Source organism: Spea bombifrons, chromosome 10 (assembly GCF_027358695.1).
Source record: "Spea bombifrons isolate aSpeBom1 chromosome 10, aSpeBom1.2.pri, whole genome shotgun sequence".
Lineage (NCBI taxonomy): Eukaryota > Metazoa > Chordata > Amphibia > Anura > Pelobatidae > Spea > Spea bombifrons.
In genome coordinates this window covers 36977728-36999786 of record NC_071096.1, presented here as the reverse complement: position 1 = coordinate 36999786, position 22059 = coordinate 36977728, and the positions used below count along the sequence as shown (strand labels likewise).

General features: G+C 47.9%; 1 protein-coding gene across 1 annotated transcript in view; it reads right to left on the bottom strand.

The window, feature by feature from the left end:
• Positions 1-3084: 3084 nt before the first annotated feature.
• The window catches only part of PEPD (peptidase D), a 65397-nt gene continuing 46422 nt past the window's right edge, over positions 3085-22059 (bottom strand). The window contains exons 11-15 of the mRNA XM_053449653.1: positions 19733-19810; positions 8568-8716; positions 6700-6884; positions 5386-5577; positions 3085-3556 (exon numbers count right to left, since the gene is read on the bottom strand). Of these exons, the coding sequence (XP_053305628.1) occupies positions 3401-3556; positions 5386-5577; positions 6700-6884; positions 8568-8716; positions 19733-19810 (760 nt within the window). The 3' untranslated portion in view covers positions 3085-3400. The remainder of the gene's footprint in view (positions 3557-5385; positions 5578-6699; positions 6885-8567; positions 8717-19732; positions 19811-22059) is intronic.

Here is a 22059-nt window from a genome sequence, read left to right as displayed (position 1 = left end):
TTAGATCTTTACTTTTGTTATAAAGTAATAAACCCCCGGCTGTACCCTCAGAGATTCAAAATCAAGGGAATTATTTCCACAAAACTCTGAAAGACAAACAGGATACATCTAGATATCATGAGACTGATAAATATTCTGCGTTTTGTAATATTAATTTTAAGAGACAGCCGACGTTATTCTTACTCAGTAATAACGCCATAAACACTCTGTCCATACCTTCTCTCTCTGGGCTGTCAATGAGTTCCGTAAAATCTCGGGTTTGTGGCAGGAGGCAGCTCCGCATACTGAAAATGTCACATCGGTCGCATTATCCTCTGCATTCACCACACTGAAGATGTGGATATGGCTGGGATGGGCAGCTGCCATGTCTGCCAGGACGGCCTGGAGCTGGTCACGTCTGCTGACTCCAAACTCATCCATCTCTATGAATTCCTCTGCTGTGATGCCTAAAATGCGGGTTAAAAAGTTATGACTGAGAAGCAGAGATAGTAACGTATTTACCCAGATAGGAGCAGGGAAGGGAATTGGGGTTACGCACTGAGTAGGACAGGGGTCACTTAATGCCAAGAGCGTTCCTGTCCCACCATTTCCTTCCATCCCTATGCAGGGATACTACATCATTTTAATGTCTTTATGGTACAATGTACAGGAGTCCAGGGAAATGGTTACATATATATGTAGCTCTGGTGACCTGTACATCACTTCTTTATCTAGTGCAAACTCTATGATGGTCAAACCAGGCAGTCTTGTTTTGGTTCAACCAAAAATACCTGCAGAAAACAAACTGTTAATGCAATGTTATCTTCCTCAGACACGCCTTCTAACTCCCACATACACCAGACACGTCTTCTCTCTCCCTCATACACCAGACACGTCTTCTCTCTCCCTCATACACCAGACACGTCTTCTCTCTCCCTCATACACCAGACACGTCTTCTCTCTCCCTCATACACCAGACACGTCTTCTTTCTCCCTCATACACCAGACACGTCGTCTCTCTCCCTCATACACCAGACATGTTTTCTTTTTCAAGTCAGAACTTTTTGGTCCGGTGGGAAAACATCTAAAAATTTGTTTCCAAATATACTTTTCAAATGTGGAGTTTCTCCCTATTCTGAACTCACAAGATCAGGACTGGAACTTACCGTGTGCTGCCTACCCCCCAAAAAATGGCACCATGAAGTATCGTGCTGTTCTTTTATTATTTCCAGGGCTGGCTTTATTATTCCCCGGCCCAGACGGTTTTGCCAACTCCTCGCAGCCCTGCGCGTTCCCGTACTCCTGCTTCTCCAAGATAGAAAACAGATAATCCAACGTACAGATCCGTATCTAGTCCGGCTGCTGCCAGTGACTGCATTTAAACAAATAAATTAAATTATGTGGATTTGGAACCTTTACCCCCAGCTGGGAAATAAAAAGCAGTATCCGTGAGCCCCGTGTTATGTTACAGACGCAGCGAGGACACTTCCGATCCCGTGCGGGGGGAGAAGTCTATCATCTATCACCTACCCTAGGGATTCTGGCTTTATGGAAGGGGTAGTGCATACATGGAACGGCCTGAGACCAGACCCCTGGTTCAGCTTATGGTAGACGGGGAGGGCATTTCTGTCTTCTATCAGTAAGAGCTACTCTGCTTGCATTTTCTTCTACGGGGTCTCTGTTAAAATTAGTATCGAGGTACCCGGTATGATGTCATCATCAGTGGCGCAGGTAATATTGGTGCCCCGTCTAGGTCGCATGGATCGTATAATCAGAGTACACGACACCTTGTTATTGAATGAAAACTCCTGCGACTCTCAGCCAGCGTCTGGTGGCAGGTTGGATAAGATGCCTGGTTAGTAATGGAGGGGAAGCAGGAGAGTACGGGGGGCCTGGGGGTTTTAAGAGACGTTTAAAGGTTTTCAGGCAGCTTTTTTGGAACGAGGGTTTATATTTTTTGTTTAGCGAAGCCCTCCCTTGGAGTCGTCGGGTTTTACTCCCTTCGACAGACAAACCTCAGAGGACAGGTTTTATGTTCATCTCTGTAGGGGAAAATATTCTGTTTGTCTTGGATCTGATCCAAGTGCTTATACGAGACCTGAGATGAACTTCACACAATGCGGGTCCTCTTTTTAAAAGCACTCTGTGTATGAACGTCGGGCGTTACAAAGCTCTGTTGCTACTGGTACCTTGTTACGGGACCGAAATTATCGGGGGCCGACCCCTCTGCGTGGAGCGAGACGGCCCCCCGTAGTGTGGACACCCCACAAAACTGCCATAACAATGCAAACTTACAAAGTCTTGCTACATTGTATTAAGCGTATCGCGTGCTTTACAACAATATCTCAGACACAAAGTTTATATACAATTTACAAAAACAGAGCGAGGGGGCTGCCATATATATATATATATATATATATATATATATATATATATATCAGGTGTTCCTAGAACCCCCAAAATGACCCCTTCCCAGCCAATCAGATCCATGGAACCCCAAACATTGTATACGTTGATATTTAGAACACTCGGGTTTAAAGCAGAAGTAGAAGCAATCAGACGGAAAGCACTAAAGTCCTCTGGTGATCATGCAGGCGTACTTTGACCACCCCGCCGGTGTCTGGAGCGGGACGTGTGCTCAGCCTTGTACCGGGTAAGCGCTCGGGGTTGCCGGAGGTGTGCGCGGCTCTGGCGCCCTGCCTGCCAATCACAGGGAACGTGCTGCGGTCAGCGCGACGGCTGCCAACTCGCAAACATTTACCCTGGGGTAATAGAGCTTTATCTATCACTCCTGCCATAGATTTGCCGGCTGGGAATACACGACGAGTACACGCAACACAGCGGCTGGGGACTCTCTCTGTATTAGATTGTTTTTTTGGGGGGGGAATCAATTTATAATGATGAAAGTCAGTCTAATATAGAGAAGCCAGTAACTGTTGCATTGCGTTGGATCGGTACATGACTTAAGGTCAGAGGAGAGGGGCATTTAACTTACATGCCGCCCTCTTCTTAACCCTTTGTTTCCAGCGACCCAGTGATGTATTATCTCCATGGGTTCAGCATGGGATGTGTGGCGAAGTGACGTGAATAAATAAATAACTAGCCTTGTATTGTTTAAATGCATTTATTTGCTAATTGAGCTTGTGATATAAATGTAAACCAACAGCGTGAGATTATTGCCAACAGCGCTCTGGATCGTTTAACGCAACATCTTGTATCCATTTAACACACACTGGAGTTTCTGTTTTATTTTATTGACGGTTCAGTTCTTTTAAACAAAGACAATAAAACGCCAGCGCGGTGTTTGAGATCGGAGTGTTTGTCTTGGAGAAGCGATTCCCGTGTTTTTCATTAGGAGCGATAATCACATCGAAGGCACAGAGAGGTTTTTGCTGGCTCCCCCGCGAAGCTTTTGCGCCGTTTAGAGCGGCTCGCTGAGGACCACGCGGTCGAACGCCTTGCAGACGCCCTCGGAGCCCCCCGCCATGTGAGCCTCGATCTCCTCGACGGTGCGAGGTACGCAGGTGAGTAACTCCATGCCGCCCGACGTGACCGCGATGTCGTCCTCGATGCGGACCTGGAGGGAGGAGAGATGCGGTGGGTTAGACGAGATGCGGTGGGTTAGATGGGCCGGGGTCACGCAGACTTTAGGCTTTATTTATGCACCGCGATTCTGGAGCTGGTCTTATCACCGTAGCAACTGCAGGAATGCTCTATTGGCTGCTATGGTGACAAGATTGCTTTTTAATTCTTGCACCCTTCTCGCTAATGGATGTATGCGGCTAATGAGCCAAAAACACACGACGAGGAGATCCGTTACAGATAGAACGCGGAGACATGTAAACCGTGTTATCGCTGCATCCTTCCTTTAACATACAGAAAGCTTTCTGTCCTGCAGCCATTGGATTATAAGGATGATGTGTAGCCTTCAGGATCTCCTCAGAGGAGCAGCGGCAGATATCTGAGCTGTTGGGAAGGTAAACTGTCAGACTCCCTAACCTGTCCCCTTTTCCTGTCTCTCTTTTTATAAATGTTTAACTTTTATTTATTTTTCCTAAGGATTCCCGGGGCGGACAGACACGCGTTTTAATACATCTGTCTCTAAATTATTTGGGACTTTTACTCCAGCCTGTGACTCGCGGCATTGTACCCTCCCTCGGCTGCCATCGCTCCTTTTACACAAGTTCACCACTTATTTGTACATTTCCGTTGTATCCTATCAGGCATTCCTTCGGTGAACCGTTCAGTTTTCCACGTTCCTTTAAAGTATTTTTGTTTATCATCTTCATGTCTTGGATGAAGTCCTTGTCTTCTTGCGGTGTCGCTCCTTCTCCATTGCGGAACAAACGCACGTCTCGCTATTTTAATACATTTATCACAGCTTGCCGTTCCCTCAATGGGGAGAAGACCACCAGAGGGGAAAAAAATCCCCCCAATTTTTGAGTTGATACTTTACGGTCTGTTGGAGCAGATCTTAGACTCACTGGGGCTTCCAGTCTTGTACTTTTCTTGCCCATGAGAAGCTCCTTTTCGTTTTTCCCGCTTCTCTCACCGTTCTTCCATCTTCAAGAAGCGTATATCCCGCTGTGAAAGAACCTGCAGCGACCCTTCAGCTTCGCCTTGTCTCGTTTGCACTTTATAGCTCGCTGTTCTGCGTTGCCCGCCACGTTTCCCCATCGTGACGGATTTTCTACAATTCTGAACTTTGTTACAACGTCTCGGTCCCCTCGCTCATTGCGGAAATCTTGCCCCGCTTGGAGCGTTTCTCCGAGTCGTTGGATCATGGCGACGTCCCTGCCGGTCTCATCATAAAGTCTGCGTGTTCTAGAACGTCGTCCTATCTTATCAGTGACTTTATGACCTGCAGCACCAGCATTTCTTCTACCCGATTCACCCGTCCGTTTACTCCAAAGCGAGTGACTCACCTCACAGCTGCTTCATCGCTCTTGACCTTGTGGGCTATAAATACAACTGGGTGACATTTGGACCTTATCCTCCCCAGTTTAAATAAAATGAATCACTTTGCATTAAACTGGATATCGTGCATTCGAGTCAAACGAGCTTCCATCGAGGGTGGTAAGAAAGGTCTCAGGCCCCCTGATTTTGGATGAGCTGTGACTCTAGTGGGTCGTCCCCATCGAGGTCAACATTTTAATGATTAAATCTAGAAACGGCACAAATCCCCAACTTATTTACTAGAGAGGGGCTACACTGGGCACTACATGCGTGTAAATACAGTATATGTGTTTCTATAGCATGTGTGCGTATATTCAGGTGTAGACATCATGCTGGTTGCAGGGTGGAAGGGGCCATCCCCGCTGATGTGTTTCAGAATGTTCAGAAATCGTATTTTAAGAAATCGATGTAACTACGACATTATTGCCCCAGCAGGGGACGGTCACTCACCCCACCGAAGCCTCGGAAGCGCTGTAAGACCTCATTGTTAATGAAGCAGGACTGGGCAGGATCTTTCAAGGCCTGATCCAGCACATGGTCGATGAAGTAAATGCCGGGCTCGATGGTGAGAACCATCCTCTCCTGCAGGGTCCGGGCCGTACGGAGGCTTTTGAGCCCCGGCAGGTCAATGCGCTCCACGCCCTGAGGACAAGAAGAAGAGATCCGTTACACATTTACTTCTAGGAGAGACGGCGCCGTGTCTTTATGGCTCTGCTTGTGCAAAGCTTTCACGGACCGACGTGAACGTGGTCAAGGCACTGGCGGCTTATCAACTAAACTCTGCTGACGGACACCTGTATTAACGTGATGATTAACGATGATTGATTCTGATTTTATATCTACTGAAACATATAATGTTGTTTTTCTTTCTAGGAGACCTCCTCGGTCACAATCTGATCCCATCTCTTCGGAAAGCGCGCTCAGCGTCACCCGCGTCCGGTGAGTTTCTCCCCGTCCCGAGGGACTTCCGGTGTTATACCGAGAGCAGCCAGGGTGTCTGCATAAATCAGCCGTTAAAAACTCCCAAGCTCTGCTCCGCTGTCACAGAGAGAACGCTGGAAGCCCAGAGCTCGGCTCGCTCCAATTTACAACGAGCAAAAAGTATACTTTGGCCACCGACAGAAAAACTAATCAGATAGAAGTCAACTGCTGGACAGGAGAAAACAATCGTGGACATCGTCCAGGCAGCGGAGAGCCAACTGACGCCAATCACATCATCAGGAACCCTGCAAGAATGTAAGCTCTTGGGGCAGGTGAACTTTCTGTTTATGCGGGGGGTGGGGGGGGGCTGCGCGCGGCTAACCTCCTACCCATTCCGTTTTTTAATATCATAGAATAGCAGCAATCATTTCATGCTTCCAAGGTTGCCGGTTATTTAAATGCCTCTGATCGCTGTGTTTTTCCCCGAGGGCTTTTAAACGAATGATAAAGTGTAAACACGCGGCCCAAAAAGCCAGACTCAGCCTGCGGCCAGCTGTCAGAATCACCCAGAGACCCCTCGCTAAGACATTGCTGGACGCAGGATGACCGCCTGGCCTCCTTCATTCCTCCCCAGCTTCTTAACCCTTTGCGCATCTCTGGATTGTAGTGGGATATAAAGCATCCCAAGCGTTGGCGTGTTTTCCCGGGGCTCCGCTAGAATCTCAGCGGTAGAAATATACCCAGAAAGCGCCCAAACCTAGCAAACAGCTAGTATTATATGTTACACAGTAGTTCCAAAATGCAACCGGGGCTGGAGTAACTAACTGGGCTCATCAGACTGACCTCCGGGTATCCTCCAACATCATGGACATCAATCCCGAGGAAGTGTCCGAGGCCGTGCGGCATGAACACGGCGCCCATGTGGGCCTTCAGCATGTCATCGACGTTGCCTTTGAGGAGGCCAAGTTTAGTGAGCTCTTCCAGGTGGACTCTGTCGGCCAAGCGGTGCATATCGGGCCAGGCGACACCTAGAAACACAAGGCAATCCCGCTCGTTATCATGGCCGGTTTAATGTCCACGCCACGTACAGACGACTGCTCCTAAAGCAGGCTTTGCACTAGAACCGCTCTCCATCGAGAACATCCGTGCAACTTTTATGCTACTTGGGAATCCAGATGATATCGGTAATAAAAGTAAATTTACACGCCATTTAGTTCATTATTTATACAAAGTCTGCTTTTTTGGGGGGGGGGGATTAACTGAAAGTGTCCCATTAACCCTTTCCCCTCGCTATCTCTTATCCTCAGGAGCAGGTCAGATAGTGAGATCAGAGAGTCCTTGGACTTTGGGAGGCTGTGCCCAGAAAGAAAAAGAAATCTGCTGATATTGTGTCTACTTAATTGTTAAATCCGTGCCAAACGATCCAACGTGGAAGGCAGGTCAGTGAACCGCCGGCCGGCCGGCCCTCGAGTGGGGCCCTGGAAACTCGCATTTCTGATTGGTCTGCGCTCAGCCAGCCATTATTGGCAGAGACGGCCACCTTTCCCAATACAATCCACAAGGGGAAGATTTATCAGGAAAAATTACAATAACTGTTCTCAAAAAACAGCGAAGCCTCATAAATCAGACGGAACGAGTAAAAGTGTTTATACTCTTTGGGGGGAAACCATCGCTTTTACTGTTTTATGCTGTTTGAGGACAAAGATCGGATCGTTGCGAGGATGTCGCTGCCGACCTAATCACAATCACTTCGATTAATAAGCCGAGGGGCTCCGCTATTTATTAAGGGTGACAGCTTTGTTAAATGCATGCGCGCTAATCATAGAGGGACGGGATTACTGGTGCAAATGGATAAAGGTGGGGAAATCACCATAGCAACCAGAGTGACTGCTGTAATCTGGCTACCAAAATTTCTAAAGATTGGGCAAATTCTTAAAATAATAAATAAATGTTTACACGTTTCAGGGCGTTCTTTATATGCCATTAAACTATACAGCAGGCACAGCAGCGCTAATCTTTAGCGGTGTCCCAGCAAAGGCCCCGGCTCGCTAAATGGAGTGCAGCACTCCCACTCATGTTTCTGCTGTACACGAAGTAAGTTGAGTACTGAAACACTTTTGTTTCCGATTGAGGGGTACATTGATTGGAGTGAGAAGAACATGTACGGCTCTGCCCCAGACTATGGATATCGCTCAGCTGCCTTTGGGGCGCAGGTAGTGAGTGGGGATCTCTCCGGCTACAACTCCCACAACGCTTAGGCATACCCGCACTCGTGTTGTTGGAGCGGGCTTGGCTATTAATGTTGTCCCTTCTAAAGCTGGAATCTGCTGGGTTATCCGCCGTATCGAACAGATACAGCCGCGTCCTTACGCCGGCATCCCAGGCTACAGCGTGGTGGGCGCTATCAGACGTTCCAGGTTTAGGGGCCGCGTTGTCTCGGTGGTGCAGACTGCCGTCTGCTTCCTGTGTATGTCTCACCCCCCCCTTTAACAGGGCTGGAGATTTATGGGCATGTTAGTCCCGCGCAAGAGCTGTCTTCCAGGGTGCGAGCGTGAATAATAACGTAGCTATGGGTGGGTTGAATGCAGACACGCGATTGGAACGTTTTGCTTGTTAAATGTATCAATGTTGTTCTGTAATTTGGGGAGAGAATATTTGGGGGGCGCGGATGCCCCCCGCTGCGTTACGGACATGGATACCGCGGCACTCACCAGGTTTCACGGCTTTCATAACGGCACGCGAGGACTTGAGCACGGCTTCGTAAATGGCCCTCTGGTCGGGGGTGAACTTGCCGTTGGCCGGGAAGGAGCAGGTGATGTCCGAGCTGTAGCAGTAATATTCGCCCCCCATGTCAAACAGGCTGCAAGAGAAAGCTCAACATAAAAATTACGCTCAGTAGCAACCAATGGACTCTGATTTGTCAGCAGGTTACTGGTTGCTATGGCAATAAGACTTTCAAGGTCTCTGCACCAGAATCCCTTTTTGGTGACAGACCTCGGGGTCTCGGACTCGCCCTTGACCTGTGATTGGTGCTACCAAAGGACTGAGTGTCACTCGTTACTGCAAACATTATACTTTACCTTTCAGACTGCAAGCTCCGGGGGCAAGAATAAATTGTACACATTAGACACGCGTGTGTCTAATGCGAACAGGAAGCAAAGTATCGCTTACTGCCGGCTAACATTTTCTAGACGACAACCTTTAGGATCGCAAACGTACGTGGCCGTTCTTCTCCTCAAGAAGTTCTGCAGCAGCCGTGCACTCCCCAAAGCTAACAGCGACCGAAGAGTATACTGACGGCAGTCTCTGCTCGGCCAGACTGTCACAACGAGAGGGTCCCCTGATGAAAAGGAGCGTTTCCCTGCCATGCCAGACCGGAGGTTTCGGGGGAATATCTGCTTTTACCTGAGGGGTTCTTTAAGAAATGGTCTTATCACCATGGCAACCAGTGGACCGTTACTACTGATTACCCCATCCTATATGTTCCTATGGCAACAGGACTGCTTTTATACACAATCCCCCTTATGTACCAATCCATTGGAGCGTCGTTGGGCTTCTCCATACAGCAGACCTGTTCTACATTTCCTCCTCATGCACGGCACCGCTCTCGTTAAACTATCGCCAGCTTGTTACTTTCCCGCGGTGTCCACGCTTCCACTGCGTTCTGGGGTTTGTGATCTACTCGGCGTGCTTTAACTCTTCCATAACCCCTAAACACGTGGTTTTAATCAAAATACTATTTTCTTACATACAAAACCACACCGCATACTAAAAAAACCCTTGAATTGAAAAAAAAATCATTATTATTATATCCGGCGACAATATGAAGCCACCCAGATCCCAGCGTCCGTAAACATGAAGACGTTAGAATCCTAATGAGGGGATAAACCGATCAGATAAGGGAAAGCACGGGGCGAAGGGCATTCGGAATCACGGAGTAACTCCAATGCCCAGCATGAGCAGCGGCAGTCGGCGATGACGTTACATGTAGGTGAGAAGTCACGACAAGCAACGGCCCAGCGAAACAATGCGTGTCGAAGGACAAGATGTCTCACTCGCCCGGCGGTGAGTCAGCGTCACACACGGCACATGATGTAACGACTACTCACACTCAGCAGCAGCTGTACGCATTCCCAGCCATGGAACGGACGGACGGCGGCAGCAGCGTGCTATCCCAGACACCCGCGGCGCAGCGACCGGCCATAACGCAACGCGCATGCGGGAGAGAGAGAGAGCTACCCGAGAACGCAGCTAAATCCAAACAACAAAATAATAAACAAAATAAAAAAATAATAATATCAAGATAATAATAATAATAAACTAAATAATAATAGAAAAGGGAGTGCACGGATCAAGTTGCCATTTCAGGACCTTCTGAATCTGAAGCGGTATCCGTGACAGGAATGCGGTCCATCCGGTAGGCACTGAAGTCCTTTCTTGGCGTTAATAAAAGTTATCAGATATTAATATTCATAAACGTTCCTCACCAAACCAGATAATCATCTAAACATTGTTTTCCCCGGGAGGGCGCAGGGAAAAGGTGCGTTGGGGAACGCGATTAAAATAATTACATGGAGGGAAGAAATGACGAGCAAAAGTATCTGAGACGCAGTCATCGAGTTATTAAAAGTTTTGTGAGAAACGATATTACGGCTGACACGGGGTGATACTACAACGGTACCCCGGACACTGGAGACCGGTACCTCGCCACCCCAGCCCAACAAAGCCTTTGTACCCTGTTACAGTGGAGCAGTCACCATGGAAACCAACGGAGCGTTCCTATTGTTCACAATGTAGCACTTTGCCCGAGAATGGCTCGAATATGTTTCCTACTCCCTATTTGTCATGCTGGAGCGATGGCTTCCCAATATATCATATTTACCCCCAAAACAGAATCCCCCCACCATATGGCATCCAAGTCACGAGTTATGGCAACAGAGGGGGGCATTTCCCAAACTGACCCTCTTAGCTTTCGACGCACCTTTAACTAACCTGTAAAACCAAACAGATTTAACGCTCTCTGCGTATAACTCTACACCCAACCCCAGCTTCCGGAAATTCTTTTCTTCGCAAGTATGTAGAAAGGGGTATTTGATACGCGTGAATGGAAAAATTCACCATCCACGGGGCAAAGTGCCAGCTTGTGTATCATGGGGCGCGATAAGCTAACATTTAATATGGAATTGCGTTCTCCTCTTTCATTATTTGCTAACGATATTCTTCTGGGTGCCTGCGCGACGTCAGCTCCCCCCCAGCAGCGAGCCACGTGAAGTCCCGCAGGCCAACGAGTGCACGTCCAGATGATCGACAATCTGAACGCTTTCCAATCTGTGCTGTGATAAGAGTATCTGTTTAATAGACCCAGGTCAAGTCTGGACGGGCTTGGGTTCACAAACAATATCTGCGGCAAACAAAAGTTGGGTCATCAAGTTTAAGAGAAGAATGCATAAAGCGATATTTTTTATCTGGAAACCGATAGGGTGTAGATATAGGTTTTTAGTCTTATCCGGAGAATTGGCTAGGGATACGTTTCATTAAAAAGCAGAAGAAAATAAACTGCTGGGCACATTCCTCCTCTCCACGTCCTCTCCTCGGCCCCTCGGCCCCTGGTTTGTACGTCAGCCCTTTAAACCCCTTCACCACCTTCCCAGTGAAAAGGCACAGGGGTTACAACAGCCGGGATATGAACGGCAAGAGATGTAAAACCTCTCCAATACTGCCCCCTTGTGGTCACGCCGAACATTACCATATCCCTTCTTTCAGAAACGGATCACAGATGGGAACGGAAAATTCCGCTTCTCTTAATTAAAAATAATTGCGGATATACGGCCTCCCCGCCGGTGCTGGAGATATTCACGTGTCCCTACCCACAATTACAGCATAATGTCAAACTAAAGTCTTAATACATGGTACAAAACAAAGTAGCAAGATTGGTCACTGTTCATGAGCATATATGTGTGTGTGTGTGTGTATGTATGTGTGTTTGTGTACGCATACATGCTCATGTACAGTGATTTCTCGCATTTCAGGGCACGTCTCGTTAACGCACACGGCGGAATCGTACGGATATAATGCCAGCGAGCGGGGCAGCCGCAGCTTCCTTGTTAAGAGATGTACTCCTCAGTGACAATAGCACATTGTGGGACTCAATGTCACTCTGGGATTCTGCCGTGACCCTCGCTGCCAAGATACTGTCTGAGAAAATGTCAAGGAGACCAGATGTCCCCAATATCAGACAGCCAAATGCTCTGCTTAGCTTCCACTCCCTGACATAAGGGCACAGACAGGAGCTAATGAATATACATTGGACGTCTGCACGAAAGAGACAGGAGACAGAATAAGGATTTCCAGTTGGGGAGGTTAGAGGGGGGTTTATTTCATGCCATTTTTCCCGTTTCATTAACAAAAAATGGGGAAAAAATAAAACAAAATCTAATTGTTATCAATGGTGTTTGTAGAAAGGAGAGTTATTATGTAGCTTAGAAGGAACTGCAGAATGCATAGGTGGAGTGCGAGGAGAACGAGTATAAGGACCGGTGACTTACAGGGTAAACCAGGGGCTGGATGGGGTAGGGAGAAGATATTCCTAACATAAGGCCAAGAAAGGTTAGCGCTCTTACGCTGTCATGACTTGCTTGGACTTATGTTAATGACATATTCTGCATTAAGGTTGTTTTTTGAGGGATAAATCCATATCACCCTCTGCTCAGACCCCATAGCATGAATCGATCAATATTGTTCCAGGTAAACACACCTGTCGCTGCGGCTGTAGGACACGGCACAGCCCACTAAAAGCCCTAGCTTCTACGACAGTGATGGGCAACCTTTTTGGCGTGGTGTGTCAAAAATCGGCAAAAAATCGAGCATAACTCGCGTGGTGTGTCACTTCGACAAAAAAACATAATTTTGCGCAATTTATAGTTTAAACTACAAAAATGTATAATTGCAATATATAATTGTATTTAATAAACCAAAAACAAATTATTTAACATACCTGCTTAGTAACTACTTACCTTTCAGGAGTCCTGCGGTGGGGGTGCAAGGCCTCTGCCTCCCAGCTCTGCCACTGTATGGAACAGTATAGAGTGATGGGAGTTATGATGTACTTTAGAGCATAATTATATAATGAAAAATACATTGGAAATGATACAGCATAACACCCATCACTCTCACACACTTACCAATCCACACGTATACCAATCCACACGCATACCAATCCACACACACATACACCAATCCACACACACATACACCAATCCACACACATACCAATCCACACATACCAATCCACACACATACACCAATCCACACACACATACCAATCCACACACATATACCAATCCACACACATACCAATCCACACACATACACCAATCCACACACATACACCAATCCACACACATACACCAATCCACACACATACCAATCCACATACATACACCAATCCACACACATACCAATCCACACACATACAACAATCCACACACATACACATCCACACACATACCAATCCACACACATACACCAATCCACACACACATACCAATCCACACACACATACCAATCCACACACACATACCAATCCACACACACATACCAATCCACACACACATACCAATCCACACACATACACCAATCCACACACACATACACCAATCCACACACACATACACCAATCCACACACACATACACCAATCCACACACATACACCAATCCACACACATACACCAATCCACACACATACACCAATCCACACACACACCAATCCACACACACATACCAATCCACACACACATACCAATCCACACACACATACCAATCCACACACACATACCAATCCACACACACATACCAATCCACACACACATACCAATCCACACACACATACCAATCCACACACACACACCAATCCACACACACACACCAATCCACACACATACCAATCCACACACATACCAATCCACACACATACCAATCCACGCATATATACCAATCCACACACATATACCAATCCACACACATACCAATCCACGCATATATACCAATCCACACACATATACCAATCCACACACATACACCAATCCACACACATACACCAATCCACACACATACACCAATCCACACACATACACCAATCCACACACATACACCAATCCACACACATACCAATCCACACACACATACCAATCCACACACACATACCAATCCACACACACATACCAATCCACACACATATACCAATCCACACACATATACCAATCCACACACATATACCAATCCACACACATACACCAATCCACACACACACCAATCCACACACATACCAATCCACACATACACCAATCCACACACATACACCAATCCACACACACATACCAATCCACACACACATACCAATCCACACACATACACCAATCCACACACATACACCAATCCACACACACATACACCAATCCACACACACATACACCAATCCACACACACATACCAATCCACACACACATACCAATCCACACACACATACCAATCCACACACATACCAATCCACACACATATACCAATCCACACACATATACCAATCCACACACACATACCAATCCACACACACATACCAATCCACACACACATACCAATCCACACACACATACCAATCCACACACATACACCAATCCACACACATACACCAATCCACTCTCACTGTATGCTTTCCTACCTTTCCTCTTTTCTCCTTACAGCTCCTTTTCCTGCTCTTCGCTCCTCTTCTTCTTCAGTTCTTCTGTCTTCTTCCGAGGGCACGGGGTTCAGAGGGCACGGACAGCGGTGGGCGCGGCTTCAGTGTTGTGCGCCGGGATCTGACAACAAACCCCGGCGCACAACAGCTGTTGCCGCGCGGATCGCAAGGGAGCGATATCGGAGGTCTTTAACAGACCTCCGTCTCCCTTGAGTGATTTTAAGCCGGGTTCAAGGGAGATCCTTGAACCGGCTTAAAATCACTCAAGGGAGCCGGTGGTCTGTTAAAGACCTCCGATACCGCTCCCTTGCGAGCCTGCTCCTCCACCGCCCCGCCCCCCGCTAGGTACGCTACTGCACGTCCCGCCCCCCCCCTTTTTTTGGGGGGTGACACGCGCAGGATTTCCTGCGATTCATCCTCGGCTCCTGCACGGCCGCCGAGGATGAAAGAATCTGTGCTGGAGGAACGGGCCTCCAGCACAGATTCTTTCATCCTCGGCGGCCGTGCAGGAGCCGAGGATGAATCGCAGGAAATCCTGCGCGTGTCACCCCAAATGGCTACGCGTGTCAGCACTGACACGCGTGTCATAGGTTCGCCATCACTGTTCTACGACGACGTCCACAGACATCTGCAGCCGTTATCGATACTCCCCGGTGTTACTGACGATATTCTGGAAACAACCTGATGGAAAAAGCAGCCACAAGCCAACGTACAGAAAGCGTTTCTTATGGTCCACTCAACTGTTGCTAGTAAAAAGTAGGAGGACATGTGCAAGCGTGGATGGGGGCTTTGGGAAGAACACTAGAAGGTCACATTAGGCTGTAGGAATGTCCTTGTGGAGACAACATAAGTCTATGGAGGAGCTAGAGGGGGTTGCCGGGTAATATTCTCCCAGTGAAAGGATGCTCATGCGTACCCCTGCCACTTAAAGCTAATGGCGAGTGTCCCAAAGGGTAAGAGAAAACGAAAGGACATCTAACCGATAAGGGAAGAAAAAACGGGGAGACTGGATGAGCCGAATGTCTTACTCCACACGGGAAGCCGCGCTTACATCGCAATGAACACACTTAGCTAAAACGTGTAGATAATATTGTTAAAGGCTGCGGGCTCCGGCGCCGGCCAAAAATAGCTGGCGGACCAGGAATTAAAGCCTTTTCCAGCAAATATGTCAAAAGCAATAAAAAGTCTGTGACCCGCCGCTTAATACACAGAGTAGCGGTTTCAGTCGGGCCCCCTGCTAACAGACCACGGGGAGTCCACTGAAATTTAGGCTGCGCATGGATAGCTTTGGCTAAGGGACACAGATGGTCAGATTCTGCCAGCCAACAGCTGGCTGGATGTCTAATTATGTGTGTGAGCATGCATGTGTTAGTGAGTATGAGTAAGTGTGTAATTTGTGTGAGTGTGTCTGAATATATGTGCCAGAGTGTATGTTGGAAGAGGGGGGCAAAGATGGCACAGACAAGTTGTTTGGGGGAAATGATGGCACAGACCAGCTGTTGGGGGGCCGGGGCAATTATCGCCCCAGGCCCCTGTGGTTTCTAGTTATGCCCCCGGTCTGACTGTTCCATTTATCACACTCTCAGTGTGTTGTATGTAAGCCTCTGTAAGTCTAGTTTTAGACTATGACCTCTTACACCAACATTTCCCTTTATTTCTGTGCTTTGTTAAATGTCTAAGTATTTAATTTCTTCTATCACATTCCCTCTCTTTCTCCTCTTCCATATAGTACATATATATATATTACATAGCTAATACCAAAGTAACCCGTGTGGTATAAAACATAACCAAAGGGAGTGTCTCCCAAAATGCCTGTGGTTTCAGGAGGGATTAAGAGAAATCTAAAGAGACAGACCACAGAATAAAAGATATATTGGAAAGCTGGCTTTCAGCCACAAACAATCGTACATTGCTTAATCGGTGAAAGCTTCGCCCACAACAATACATGTAGGACCCCTGTCAAGGTTACATATGTCATTACGGCAGAGCCGGGTAACGGGCAAACAACTCCTGAAGTACAACTCCCAAAATACTCAGCCCGGCCTTAATGAGGCGGAATGAGACTCACACGTAGCAAGTCAAAATGCCATGCAACTCAATGGCAACCACTCCACAATACAGCTCACTGCATCTCTGTTTAAGGGCTATCCTGACAGATCCGCTTGTATAATCAGCGGTGAGTATCCGCGAGCTACGCGAGATACACGCTGCGGGAGACGAGCCAATGAGATTCACAGAGATAACAGACTCACAGAATACGTACAGCTCGAAACAATCGCCTGACTTATCAGCGTGATCGGAAAGCGCGTGGTGTTACCGGATTTCATACAGTAGATGGAGTCGCTTCTCTACTGACCACCTAAACAGCTCGAGAACCCACTGACCGGCCACGTGTGATCTAGAACACCGCAATTCTGTATATCTAAAGCAATGAACAACCCTGTGACAGAATGAGCTGTCATACAGGGGCCCAAGGTACTCAGAGATGGCTCCAGCCTGGCTGCCAAACAGGCAGGAACTCCATTGTTTAATTAATCCCATCAATAGGATTGCTGATTGGGGATTAAAGGTTGGGTTGTATGCATGTATCTGTTAATTTATGTTAATGAAGTTCTGTGGCTATATGAGTCTATGTTTTACTACAATAAACGGTTCATTCCTGCTGTACTCAATTCAAGGTAGTTGTGTCTACTTATTGGGTACACATAGCAGGGTTCCAAGGTGCGCATGCTGACTGGTACTGGAAGTGATTCCGGGGACAACAGGAGGATACATGTGGGTGATCTCTGGGAGTTACTACAGATCTCTTGGTGAACCCGTTACATTGGTGGCAAGCGGCGGGATTGCCTCCTAGTCTGAGGGACACGTCCTTTGCAACGGGATCTATCTCCAGGAAAGAGAATGGAAGTCAGCTATGCAGAGCTGATCAAGAGGAATTGTAAACGCCTGAAGCTCTGGAGGGATGTTCTCCACTTGGAAATTAAGTACAAGGGGAAAAGCCTCCCAACCTTTGAGGAAAGGTTTTGGCTCCAGCGGAAGTTGCGGATGCCGTTCTTGGGGAAGCAGCCCAAAGAGGAATGGGTGGCTGAGCTGGAGGTGCTGGTCCAGACAGAGCTGAGGTTGGACGATGGATATCGGGCTCTGCGGTGGTACGCAGCACAGATGTGCCTGGGGCTGGAGGATAAAGGTCCCACAGAGGGCTATGGCTTCGGCGGCCCGGGATTATTATTGGAAATTATAGAAAAGGATCCCGACTTCGGTAGTGCATCGGAGTGTCGGGAGGAAGACATCCAGGAGCGAAGGGAGGAGGATATCCAATACGTGCCTAAGCTGTGGGCTGACCTGGATTATTTGGTCACACAAGAATGGGAACTGGAACAGGCATATCAAGAGTTATTTGACCATGTGCAACAGTATGCCCCAGTGACCATGGATTTCATTGATTTTACTGCGTGGTCACCTGAGGATGTTGACCCAGAAGGGGTGGATGGGACTGAGTCACAGGGTTACTGGACAGCTAACCCAGATCCGATAGCGGAACTGTGTGATTGTACACCACAACCAGATCCAGAGACTGTGGATTTAATTGATTTTACATCTGAGGATGTTGGTCCGGGAGGGCTTGCAATTGGCTTCCCTTCCCAGCAAAAGGAAGAAGATTTTGTGGGTGTAGTAGCTGGCACTGCGGTCTCCACAAGCACCCACCCAGCAGAAGAGCTGCCATCGGGGCAGAGTGCCGCTGGCATCTGCCTGCTCCTTTCCCTGTTTCCCGAGCCTGACCACAGCAACCTTGTAGGGTCCAGTCAGGCAGCCCCAGAGACTGTGGTAGTTGATGGGGCTGCGGTTTCCACACCTGGGTCCCCGGAATGTTTGGCAGTTGGCCCAGATCCCCGCTCCCCAGCAGAAGTGCTGGCAACAGGGCAGAGTGCTGCTGTTCTCTGCCCACCCCTCCCCCTTGTTCCTGAGTCTGACCATGACGCTCCCGCAGTGCTCGCTCAGACCACCCCAGCCGAAATACTGGCATCAGGAGAGAGGCAGGACGGCCCCTCTCTACCAGCACTGGAGGTGCCCGCAAACCCTATAAAAGAGATTTCTCCAGGTCAGAGTGCAGCTGGCCTCTGCCCTCCCACATCAGACGTCCCTCCACTAGAGGATGGTACGAAACCAGCACTTGGGGACACGTATCCCATACAGGTGGATGAGACTGTGGTTGCCACCTGTGGTCCCCAGAATTGCTGGGCAGCTGGCTCGGATCCCCAACCCTTTATTGAAGGGGCCCCCGCCACCCTGTTATCTCCCCAGCGGCTGAGAAGACTCCAGAGAGAAGGTGCAGTTGGCAATTCTCTCCAGCGGCGGTTATATTTTTCGGGAGAGGCAGAGGGCAGGCGGGTGAGTACTGCTCTTTTGTTAAATTGTTTTGAGGAGTACCAATTTGTGGCTGTCAGTGATGGTCCAGATATACAGACTGACTTCAGAGTCAAACAGTGTGGGGTCTTATCAGACGTCAGTCTCCCCCAGAAAAAGGAGATATGTGATGGAGTGTGTGACGGAACCGTCCATCACTGGGGCCCCTGGAGAGGACTGAAAGCAAGCCTGCTACCCGCAGATTATGGACCCTGTCTCCCTGCCTTTTGCCAGCCCCCTGCATCTACAACTCCAGGAGCGACGGAGCTGTGCTGTCGGACTGAACTGGATGCAGACCCGGTTTGGGTCTGGCCCCAGTTCAGTCTTACTTTTAAAAGGGGAGATATGTGACAGAATGAGCTGTCATACAGGGGCCCAAGGTACTCAGAGATGGCTCCAGCCTGGCTGCCAAACAGGCAGGAACTCCATTGTTTAATTAATCCCATCAATAGGATTGCTGATTGGGGATTAAAGGTTGGGTTGTATGCATGTATCTGTTAATTTATGTTAATGAAGTTCTGTGGCTATATCAGTCTATGTTTTACTACAATAAACGGTTCATTCCTGCTGTACTCAATTCAAGGTAGTTGTGTCTACTTATTGGGTACACATAGCAGGGTTCCAAGGTGCGCATGCTGACTGGTACTGGAAGTGATTCCGGGGACAACAGGAGGATACATGTGGGTGATCTCTGGGAGTTACTACAGATCTCTTGGTGAACCCATTACAAACCCACTTACCACATGTCTCCGTCTTGAAGTGTCTTGTCGTTGGGAGCCCCGGCGTGCCCGTAATGAAGAACAGAGGAGTTGTCACCGCTGGGAAAAATAAAAAGCACAATAAATAAAACTTTTGCACTAAGAAAGAAAAAGAACACACAGTATTACAATAAAACTAGAATGATAAATGTGCACAAGGTTCCAGAGACCCAGCGTCGCCTTTACTTTGTATAAGAAATTAAGAGGCGGTTTCTGAGCAGATAGATCGACAAATTATAGAATTACCTGCTTAGTATTTCAGCTTTCATTTTGGCAAAAGGACACATTGTGAATGAGCGTCCCTAAAAAGGAACCTAAAGTCATGCGAGCGTTCCAAGAAATAAGACATTCTTCCTCTCTCGGGCTATCCTGGCTCCGCCGAATGATCGTGGTTTATAATCCCTTATCAGGAGGAAGATGCGGATGTAGCGGGTAAATCTGCCGCTGCTAAACGCTTAATTGAATAGGAGAACGTGTGACATACACCTGTCTGCCAGTGGCAGATAGGAGAAGATATCTGACAGAGGAGAATGGCATTCATGATAAGATGACAACGACGTGGTTATTACTACATTTCCATATTTATAAAACATTTGAGACGCACGTAGGCAGAACCTCCGCTGTAACACACGGCTGTGTAAGAGAACTCCCCAGAGATAGAGGCACGTGGGTGCTAAATGTATCAAACAGAGGAAACTCAGTCTCGGCTCGTCACAGAGCCAAACACTCGTTCGTTTAACATTTAGAAACCTTTAACATGAAAAACAACAAAACCAGTGATAACAGAACATCTAACTGTATAATAAAGCCGATTTGCCACCAAAAATCTTTCTAGTATTAGAGAAGAGAGCAGTGGGGGGCAGAGCTGTATCTTGGCCTGAGCCAATGAAAATCCACCCACTCTGGTCCCCCCACCAAGGACCAGAGCCGGCCTAAACAGAAGATAGCTTGGGGGCGCCTCCTCTGGGGTGGTCCTCCCGCTGCTGGAGGAGCTGGGCTTATTGGAGAGATTGCTTATCTCCCTCCAACCGCCGGTGCTCTTGATCTCACTGCTGAACATATAGAAAAAAAGAAGATAGACAGAAAAGGAGAGTTAATGAGAAAGAGAGAAAATGAGCAGGAGGAGGAGAGAGAAAGGGAGAGATGAGATAAAGAGGAAAGAGAGAGATAATGAGAGATGGGAAGAAAGGAGAGAGATGGGGAGAGAGATAATGAAAAAAAGGTGAGAGATTGGGGAAGAAGGGGGGGGTAAAAAGGAAGGTGAGAGCTAGGCAGAGACAAACTGTGTGAGCAGAGGGATGGCATGGAAAAGCTTTGCCAGCACAGAGATTGCACGGATGAGCTGTGTGGGCACAGAGATGGTAGAGACAAGCTGTGTGGACACAAAGATGGCTCGTTTAAGCTATGTGGCACAAAGATGGCAGAGACAAGCTAGTTGGACACAGAGATGGTAGAGAAAAGCTGTGTGAGCACAGAGATGGCAGACACAAGCTATGTAGGCACAGGGATGGGAGAGACAAACTTTTTGGGCACAGAGATGACAGAGCCAAGCTGTTTGGGCACAGGGATAGCAGAGACAAGCTGTCTGGGCACAGGGATGTCAAAGACAAGCTGTGTGGACACAGAGATGGCAGTGACAAGCTGTTTGGGGGCTACAATGGCACTGTTAAGCTGGGCGCAAAGATGTCAGAGACAAGGTGTTTGGGGAGAAGGATGTCAGAGACAATGAAAAGAAACCACTGTGTGGGGGTACATTCAAGGCAGAATTAAATTGTCCAGCACATAGTTTACCTTTGCCAGAGTTGGTTTGTAATAATGCAAATTTGAACTGGTGAGCTCAAATATTCCATTAGAATTCCTTGTGAACGCCTGCTTTAAAGAATAAACGCAATGTGTTTTTAAGAATTGGGAATATCTCCAAGATCTGAGGTTCCTGCATATGGCAGGACCGTGATGGAAGGCCTAAGAAAGGCATTGGGAAATGGGTAAATCTTAATCAGCAGGGGGATGGGGTTATGCACTATGATTTGGACATTTCAGCTTTTTCTACATATAGAAGTTGCCATTGGACCTGATCCCGTGATCACACAGCATGGTACAACCGACAGAAGGCTTTTAAACTCCTAGCCTGACCTCTTTCTTATTTCCTAAACACAACAAACCAGAAACAGTCCGGGGCCCCAGAGACACGATGCAGAGACCTGCAGAACACATGGCATTTGCAGAGGTCCCTGAGGAACGCATGTTCTTCACATCTGAAAGCAGCGCTATCTGCCGGCCGGCCTGCCCTCAGACCAGCATCCTGCCAC